Source organism: Teleopsis dalmanni, chromosome 1 (assembly GCF_002237135.1).
Source record: "Teleopsis dalmanni isolate 2A chromosome 1, ASM223713v2, whole genome shotgun sequence".
In the NCBI taxonomy this organism is placed as follows: Eukaryota; Metazoa; Arthropoda; class Insecta; order Diptera; family Diopsidae; genus Teleopsis; species Teleopsis dalmanni.
The window spans coordinates 38,817,482-38,827,415 of record NC_051846.1 but is presented as its reverse complement, the minus strand read 5'-3'; the positions used below and the strand labels follow the sequence as shown (position 1 = coordinate 38,827,415).

The 9,934-nt window shown below is 28.1% G+C and overlaps 1 protein-coding gene across 1 annotated transcript; it reads right to left on the bottom strand.

The window, feature by feature from the left end:
• Positions 1–4,957: 4,957 nt before the first annotated feature.
• Positions 4,958–6,699, bottom strand: LOC119668610 (leucine-rich repeat-containing protein 40-like). The gene is made up of 3 exons (XM_038078178.1): positions 6,450–6,699; positions 5,805–6,383; positions 4,958–5,719 (listed from the first exon to the last, which is right to left on the bottom strand). The coding sequence occupies exons 1-3, from the start codon at positions 6,627–6,629 to the stop codon at positions 5,459–5,461; spliced, it is 1,020 nt and encodes a 339-aa protein (XP_037934106.1). The 5' UTR covers positions 6,630–6,699; the 3' UTR covers positions 4,958–5,458.
• Between the last annotated feature and the right edge of the window lie 3,235 nt (positions 6,700–9,934).

Below are 9,934 nucleotides of genomic sequence, written 5' to 3'. Positions count from 1 at the left end.
CGTTCTTTGCAGTGACGTATTCGGGCAAGGTTTGCGGTTTAAAAGATTGATTCCTCCTTCACAACATATTCTACAAAAACATTGCAAAAAATATATTTTGCATTATATCCCGCCTTGTCACAGGTCTGGTTACTTCTCTGCCTTCACTGGATGACCTTCCCAAACAATATTCTCTATTGCTTTATATGTAAATGATAAGTTGACTTATTAAAAGAATGAGTCTACAGTACCTGGTGAAGATTTAACATTTCTTATAAGCAAAAATCAATTACTCCTTCCGAGGAAGACGGAAAAAGCTCAGTCACTTATTTGGCAGTTGGCAGTTTAAGAATTGAATACGATGTTGCTTACCAGATTAAATATATTTATCCATTTTTGACTACAATATTTACACTTCTTTATATTATTAAAGACATTTATTTATTACTAATAAATCAAATCAAACATAAAAACTTTTAAGAAATATATTTTGAATATTTTTACTTTCTAATTAAATGGAATATTGAAAAGTACTTATTAAAAACTATATCTCCAAGTCATTGTACACTTTAAATAATTGAAATAAATTGAAGAGAATAATATTTCCAATGTCACTTGTTTTTTATTAAAAGGATTCATTATTGTCATTATTGTCCTTATAAACTGGAGTTAGAAGTTAAAGATTTGCACTTAAAACACAGCCCAAAGGTCTCCGTGTACATAAAATGTCTGCTGGTTTAATTACTACTGTGATAAGAAATTTTCCTTGTTTTCTTTAAACTTTTGTTTTTTATATTTTTCATCCTTCCATTTGCAAATAGAAAAGAAGATTTTTCGTACCGAATTTTATAAGTTTTCACTAGGAGCACAATTTAAATATGCTCCAGGACATTTTCGTATACAAGCGCTGCCAAATTAACAATTCATGCAATGTCAACAATATCATGGTTGATTGTGTAAAAGAAGAAATTGCACCCGACCACCCCGCTCCGCTCCGGCGGGTTATTGTAGCTTTATTAGGAGGTTATGATTATAATATTTTATTTTGCTTCTAGTGAAAAGATTGGGATGCTATGTAAATGCCCGGTTCGCCATGGAGTCGAGAGCAAATGACACAGAATGAACAAAAAGATTTTGAAACAATTTAAAATAAAATATTAAATTGAACATTATAGTAGAAATTCTTTATTTTTATGGACTTAAAAAGGGATGATGAAACAATTAACAGTTATGTATAGTTTTTTTTTTATAGTTTTACAGTAAATAATACAATGGATATTATATAAATTTAATATATGGAGAGTTCTTCTAGTTCTTGCTTCATCAAACGCCAGTTAGTATCTGAAGTGCTATTACTCAATAGTGTCTGAGACCATTTAGATGACGCACTGTAATAAGAACCGCGTTCAATTTTGATAAATTATTTGGGTGATTTTAAATAATCTAGGACACTTTAAACTAGGTTACAACAACAAGAAATGTTCTACGACTTTGAAATGCTCTCTCCTATTGGGAGCCAAAGTAACAGAATATCTCTAGAACCTCAAAGCAGTCTATTAGAATTTTTTATTCGGAGTTAATATGTGTCGCTACAAATTCTTTAAAATAATTAATTTTATACAAAAAATTATAACACAATAAGTGAATTTGTTAAATAAATTTTTCAGTACAAATTAACAAAACTCCAAAAAAAATGCGAATATACAAGTTAAGTTGGCTAATGAACGCAGACTCTGAGCTTCAAACGTGGCAGGGCACGAGTTCAATCCTTGATACTTGCTGTAGCAAAAAACTATTTACAATAATTAAATACAAGAATTATTTCCAAGACCACTGATGATGGGTATTTAGCAATACTCGAAACAGCTGTATATGATCAGTTAAAACTTCAATTAAATAAAAAGTAAATAAAAATTTTGTTGTTACTATTCACTATTGTTTTTAAAACTCTCAAGTATTGTAGGGTAAATTTCCCTACATATATAGTATGCCTGTATCAAATGACTAGTAAAAAAATGATATAAAGTATAAGTACCATGTTTAAATCATATAAATTTCTTTATCAAAAAAAAGATTACAAAATCTCATGTATTGTGAGCCAATGATAAATATTATATATTATTATATATTTATTTATTTGTGAGTTAATAGTAAAATTAATTTTAAAATTAATTTGAAATAAGGAACTGAACTGTTAGGTTTTTCGCTCAAATAAATAAATATTTGTGATTTTGCTATACTTATTTATATGTACATACTATATAGTTATATGTTGTGAATCAATAGTAAATAATTATTTGTGGTATTCTGTTCATATGAGTTGTACTTAAACTTCCAAAAAATCACATTATTTTCCTATTTTAATGAGATTTTCTTGGTTTTCTCATTCTTAGTTCTGCTTCATATAGAAGCCATGCTGCCATATTGACTAACTTAATACTTATATTTACTTAAATATTATCAACATACTTAATGCCTTGCGTCTATTTATTAACATTTCATTTCATTAACTAAATTTAATATTTACTTTGAGGCTTTCAGTTTCAATTTCAATTTCGCAATAACAGCACAACTCACGTAAGTGCCTTTCTATATCCTTGCATATCCTGCAATATTTATTCTAATACTACCGAACCAATATTTGCAAAACTTGAAAACTATTTACAATAAATTTAATTAAAATAAATTAAATAAATTTAATATTTTTATGCTATAGGAGTTTTGCTGATTTAACAATCCAAGGCAGGAATATTCAAACTAAAAACCATAAAATGACTAAAAATAACCGAAACAAATAAAATTTCGTTTAAATCCTGCAATTGTTTTCTGTCTGCCATTAAATCGTCCTTTTAACGTTCATAATTCGAAGTAAAAATGATGTTCATAAACCTTTGTGCAGTGGTGCGTCTGTGCGTTTGTGCGTTTGTGCGTTTGTGCGTCAGTGCGTCTGTGCGTTTGTGCGTTTGTGCGTTTGTGCGTTCACTTTCTCCGTGTTGAAATCGAAATATGAGATACAATTTATGCAGATAGAAAAGCGAAATACGAAAATAAGCCAGTATTTGTTTATGCAATATTATTCCAAATTAGGTTTACATCGAAATTGCTTTCCTTTAAAAATATTGTCTAAACACTTCAATGCATTTTGTGATATTTTGATATAATATTTTTGCTATTTTTGATATTTTCTCAACAAATAAAGCTTATCTTTTAAGGCAATCTTATTTTATTTCGTTTATTTCGTTCATTTTGTTTATTTTACATTTTACTGTTCCGATACAGAAAGCCTTTCTACGCAAATTTTATTGTCAAAAGTGACTTTTGAATGGCAAGAGTAAAAATTTGGCAATATTTCACTTTAATGTTTTCATTTCAAGATTAAAATATAATTCACTTCAGATAATAATATATCTTGTAAATATTTTTTTTAAATTAATTTCAAGCATTTATGGATAGATAAAACTTTACTGCATCAGTTTTATGTTTACAGCATTTAATATATAAGAGAAAGAATACTATATTTTGTGAAGGTGTTTCGTTTAATTAATTTTAAGGACATTTATATAACCAACCAAGCAAATAAATTTAATTTATTGTTTAAAGGAAAACGTCCTTTTACTTGTAAGAGTAGTAGTTAAATTTAATAAAATCGCAAGAGCAATAATTTTGGTTCCTCAGTTGTGAGTTTTATTAATTGTGATTGCAATGTTGAAGAAAGAATTTTCAAATAAATGCATTTCAACAAATAATTTATTAACAATGTTTTGTCTTTTATATAATTAATTTAATATAGAAGAACCACTAATTGGTTATTTTACATTTAACTCTCTCAGACATAAATAAAAAAACCCACATAAAAGACATTTTACAGCTAAAAACAAATGGTTAGATATTTAGATTTAGACTCTTCTACAACAACATTATACTCTGTCATTATGCTCTATTCATATCACAACCACATTCAGTTTACTGAGTGTGATTTGAATATAGTATATGTATATATATCTGTTTTAAAGCAGCCGCAGAGACAGCTGCAAAACTTGAATTGACTGAAGTTTCATTAAACTGTGAATGTCACAATTCTTTGCGGTTATCGTCTGCCCGGTGCATTACTTTGTGAGAACTGGATTTCCAGTACAAAAATTACCAAAAAAATATCTAAAACTCAACTTTATACTCACCATACAACTGACAACATTCAAAAACTGTGATATATTCACAATTAGTTAACTCAAATTTAACTAACCACAAATATACCAATACCAGAGTTCGAATCCTATTGAATCCTATTCGAATTGGTATTATTAAAGCAAGCTGTTATTTTCTTCTGAAAATTCAATATTACTTTCTTCAGAAAATTCAATTAAATATTGCTATTGTAGCTAGTCATAATGACTCGCCAGTATCAATGGCACAAGAAATATAACGCATATTATACTTACTATATTATAGGTAAGGTTAAGTTGCAGTTGCGGCCTGGTGCTCAAAGCCCACTTAAGCATAAATTATGACCCGTTGATGTACCACAAAATAAACATATGGATCATATCATATGGAATGAGAATATTCCAAATAAACATATTTTAACATCGTAAAATTTATAATTAGAAAAATTACTGAGAATCGATTTAAAGTGCGCTCAGGTTGATCAACTTGAAAGAGTAATTGAGTTTAACCTGCACTTTGATGACACGGTACAATACATAACTTCTAACTTAGATTTGTGTAAATAACGGAAAAGTTCAACAAGTTTATCAAGACTAATACTTCCACAGCTGTGATCGTGACACAAATCAAGAGTAAATAATTATAGTTATGTTGAACAAAGATACTATTTATGATAAACAACGGTTTGACAAATAGCTAAACCTAAATCTGAGTTTAGTTGTGACCTGTTCTCAGTGTACATTTACATCCAAGCCAATTTCAAAGCAAAATTTTACATATATATTCAGACATAATTTTTGATTAGATTTTATAGATATTTATTTCTCAGAGAGCAAAATAATCAAATGTTCCCCATACTTTTTTGGAGTTCCATCACAGATGTGTAGATGTAGATGTAGAGATAATATATAACACAAATATATATCATCCAACATATGTTGGTAGATAATTTTGAAAATTACATTACTTAAGCTACAAACTTAATAAGTGGTATACAATATTATTAAAATATCTACCCTCATACTGTTGTGAAATTTCGGAAAGTCTATTGTGAACTAAATGCATTATTATAAATTAATCAAATTATATTATATTAGTTCAAATCATTCCATGAATCGAAAGTCGCTCACGTTTTATTTAAAGTGCAATGGGTTGGTACTAAAATTCTGACCTTCTGATTTAATGCTCGAAAACTTCTCTAGTACTATTTCAGAACTATTGACAAAATTTAGTTCAAAAATCATAATATCCAATTACATTTATATATAAAAAATTCCATAGAAAAATATAATCACATAATGACTTTCACATTATATCAAGAAGAAGAACGATTATGAAAACGATGGACGAAACTTGTTAACACATTTTTGATACTTCTAAAAAAATTACGGAAACGATAAAAAATGAAATTGGACATTCGCAACTTCCCTTCCTCTGAGTTTATTTCACTAGATCGAACACTATTTTCAAAATCACTATTGTTATCTCTTTGACTTTCCAGATCATTTTCTTCAGCTGAAGATGTCGGCCTATTGTTTCGTGTGGCTTTTTCTGAGCTTACAATATGACTGTGAAGCTTAAAAATAATTTAATTTAATTTATTTTAAAAAATTTTTAATATAATTTTAATTAATAGTAATAACAAGTTTCAATGTACTTACTTCAAAGAAATTGTCTGGAACTAGCTCACAAACCGGATTATTACTTATATTGATGACTTTTATATCTGACATGAGTTGTAAATCAGTATCAGAGGGAAGTTCGTGTATTCTATTATTATTCAAAGAAATGCACTGTAAGCTTCTCATGTACGGAACACATTTTGGAATACTTTGTAGTTGATTATCTTTTAAATTCAGATGATCTAGCTGAGTTAGAGCACCAAATTGATTTGGTAAGTTTTTTATTTGATTTGACTCAAACGATATCCAGCGTAGGTTTTCTAATAAACATATTGATTCAGGAAGAGTTTCTAATTTATTTCCTCGTGCTCCCAGTGTGTCCAGTGTTATACAACTACCAATTTCTTCTGCTATGCTCATGAGACCTGTATGATTACACCACAAAACTTCCAAGAATTTCAATTCTCCGATTTCTTTTGGTATCTCTTCTATGTTATTGTGACTAATATTAAGAAAACGTAGATTTTCTAAACTACAAACAGCAACTGGAAATTCTTGAAGTTGATTAAAATCCAATGTTAAGATTTTCAAATTTGTTAGATTGGAAATTGATGGTAGCTTAAAGAAAGGTTATACTTTAATTAAAATACACTAGAATTATATATAATCTTGTATTGAACTCACAGTACTTATTTCATTTACGTGCAAATATAGTTTTACTAAGAAACTATATTCTCGAATCATCTCTGGTACTTCTTTCAGGGAGTGCTTAGACAAATTTAATATATTCGCTCTGCTGTCCAAGACATCTCCACAAATGCAGCGAACGTAACGCTCATTAAAGAAATCATATGCTTTTATCATTTTATTAGTCAAAAGTGTTTTTAGGTATTATTTATCTGATATGAATTGTTATATAAAATATATGTAGATATTTAATGGAATAATATCTTTTAAAATTACTTTTACCTAACAAATCATACCTTTTATACTTAAATTTTGACAAATTAAACTATGATATATTAAATTGTTAGATAGATAGATACATTTTAAAGGGTTGGGAACTATGTCACCATATCACTGCGTGCTTTAAGGATTATTGTGATAGATTGGTTCATGCTCAATCAGGCTAATAGAATAGTATCTAAATATTGGTGTGGAACTAGAATGATATAGATTCAATCAAAAAAGGGAATCAATAAACTTATCCCTAGTTTAGTGTTTCTCAATGTTTGGCTAACACTTCACAGTGACGAAATTTTAATGTTAAAGAGGAATGTGGGGGTGGCAACTTAAATTTACACGTAACATAAGTTGACATTGTCAGCTTTAGAATAACACTAAGCATGAAGTCTCCCCATTAATAAACTTTACCGCACATTACAATCAAATTGTAATACATGGGCAAAATGACGGCATTGATTTGGAAAATTTTAATGATCTGCCTTTTCGAAATAAGAGAAATATTCCACTGGCTGCCTACTTTTCCGACCGTTACTTGCGTATATTACGCAGAGGGAACACTGGAATTATTGGGAGAACAAAGTTTTAGAAACAATGCTCCAATTTCTCATCGTCAACTTGCTTTACATACACCCAGAAATATATTACAACAATAAGGTGAATAGGAAAAAAATTCCAAGTCCATCATAAAATATCCGATAATCAGATTTGATAAAAAAAAAAACAGATACATGAACTAATTGCGGTATACTATCTAAGTTGCTAAAGACAGCCGCGGACTTCTATTACTTCAATTAATTATTTTGTTTTTCCAAAGTTCAATTGACACAATTATAACTAAAATAATATATAATAGAGTAAATCCGTTTATTCGCTCCATAGTTTGCGACTATTCCGAAAAAGTCTTCAATATCTGGGTTCAGGGACGTCGATATATGAAACAAATTTAAATCAATTCATTAAAAATATTATAGGTAAAGCTTAATTGTAGCTTTGCAATTATACAAAGTTTTCATTTAAATATGAAAAGTCTTAATCGAGCTTTTTGAAAAAAGCTCATATACAGCTTCTTGCAAAACCAATTTACTATAAAGTGGTTTGTGTCCTTGCTACATATTTTCTAGCAATTTTACTAGATTGCTATATTTAAATATATTTACTTCTTGAGGTATCATTTTATACATTTTTTTGTTAACTTATTCTACTATATCAATACAACTTTTTTATCTTATGATCTGCTACTTTCACTATCATATAATTGTAACACTAAGACTAAAGATTGCAAGAATACCAAAACAGCTTAAAGTGAGACAAATGGTTAAATAATGACTGAGGTATAATCAGTGAGAGTTGCAGGAATATCACTGTAAATCTATTCTAGACAAATGAACCTAGATTATGAATCTTTACTCAAATATTTTAAGCATTTAATATATTATAAAATAAATCGAGAATTGAGCACTATATGTTGTTAGTGATTTATATCATTACCCTAAAAGCGTGATTTAATATATAGAATTATTAGTAATATTAATAAATAGAAAATCCATACCCTGAGAAGTTTCCATTTCTTACTCCATATCTATGGATATATATATAGTATAGTAATACTATGTGGGTCATTCGTTTACAAACCGGGCGGATTATGGCAAAAAATGACCACATCACCTCTGATTTGGCTGAAATTTTTTTTATGAGATTCTTTCTAGGGCAAAAATTTTGTAATTTTTTTACTAGGAGATATGAACCCATAAGGTTTTGAGAAATGGCTTTGTAGACACATTTTCAAATATCCATATCTCAGGATAGAAACTTGAAATTTGTTGCGTTTTAAAGATAATTGATTGAACTATAGAAAATTGTTTAAACAATTAAGATTGTTCATATTTAAGTACTGATATTAACCGTTAAATTTCAATAAAAACTTTTTTTCCAAATGTGTCCCCAGAATTTTTATTTTTCATATTTTATAAAGATTTAGTTTTAAATTTTACTGAGAAATAAAAATGTTTAGGAAGGCTCTATTTTGAAATTTTTATTTTTTTTTTTTCTTCAGCAAAACACACCAAACACATGCATACTATATTTCCATTGAATGAATTTTGAAAGAATATACTACAAATATTCGTATATAATATTTTTGGTTTCGATTAGTAATAAAATTCTACATAAAATTTAAAAATTTCAGGACGATATTGTCATTAGAAGTATTTTAAAAAAATTAATTTATTCTTCACATTCACATACTCAAGTATCTATTCTTCTTGTTCTTGAGTTAGTACTATTACGCACTTTTACTCTATAATGGCTGGAGGGCTTATCACTACCCCACACTAGGCTTTAACTAGGCAAAGAAATCATATCATTTATTTGTCTTTTAGTTGATGACGGACCTTAAATTAGCATATCTTATTGGGAATCCAGAAATGGACTTGAGGATTGTTAGGGCGGGGTTAAGTAGCGTATCAACTTTAATGAATAATTTTAGAGCTCTGTCTCTGATATATTTTTTCACTGAAGCAATCATAAGATCTCTATGTATGTCTATTGATCTATTCACAAATTGTTGAAAATTACGAATTGTCACTAATATAAAAACTTAACCAAAATCTCAACGTTTACTATATGAACTACAGAATATATAGAAGTGAAAAATTAATGTTTGTAATAAGCATATTCATGCCTCTTTGCTAGGTTTGAATATTAATAGTAATTTCATGAATATATTAAAGCTTTCCTACTGAGTAACTACTACTACAATAAAATTAATAATGTCATAGCATGTAAATTTAATTCTAGGTTAATCTTTACCACATATAGTAAATGCAACTAGCAAAGACCACCAAGAAAAAACTATACCCATTTATTGTTTATCTTTGTCAAGTAATATTTAATTATAACAAATTATAATTATGTTACAGTTATATTATAATATAATACTTTATATTAACAACTTCATCTAGAAATAAAACACAAAAGACCCCCAAAGAAAAACTTATATTAATAATCAATAGCTGATACAACGAAAGTCATTTATTTTGCAAGTACTTATGATCCATATATAGAACTAAGGAACTATGCAAAATTTAAACTAGTGCTTGTGTAATGCACAATTGTGTTTTAGTCTTCGTTTACATAAATATTTTTTTTTTAATTTTCAATTAATTATTTAATATTAAACTTTTCGTACACATTTTATTTAAGTA

Coding starts and splice junctions, on each gene's coding strand:
- LOC119668610 (XM_038078178.1), bottom strand. CDS start 6,629: ATGATAAAAGCATATGATTTCTTTAATGAGCGTTACGTTCGCTGCATT. Junction 6,384..6,449: donor ACGTAAATGAAATAAGTACT/GTGAGTTCAATA, acceptor CCTTTCTTTAAG/CTACCATCAATTTCCAATCT. Junction 5,720..5,804: donor TTCCAGACAATTTCTTTGAA/GTAAGTACATTG, acceptor ATTATTTTTAAG/CTTCACAGTCATATTGTAAG.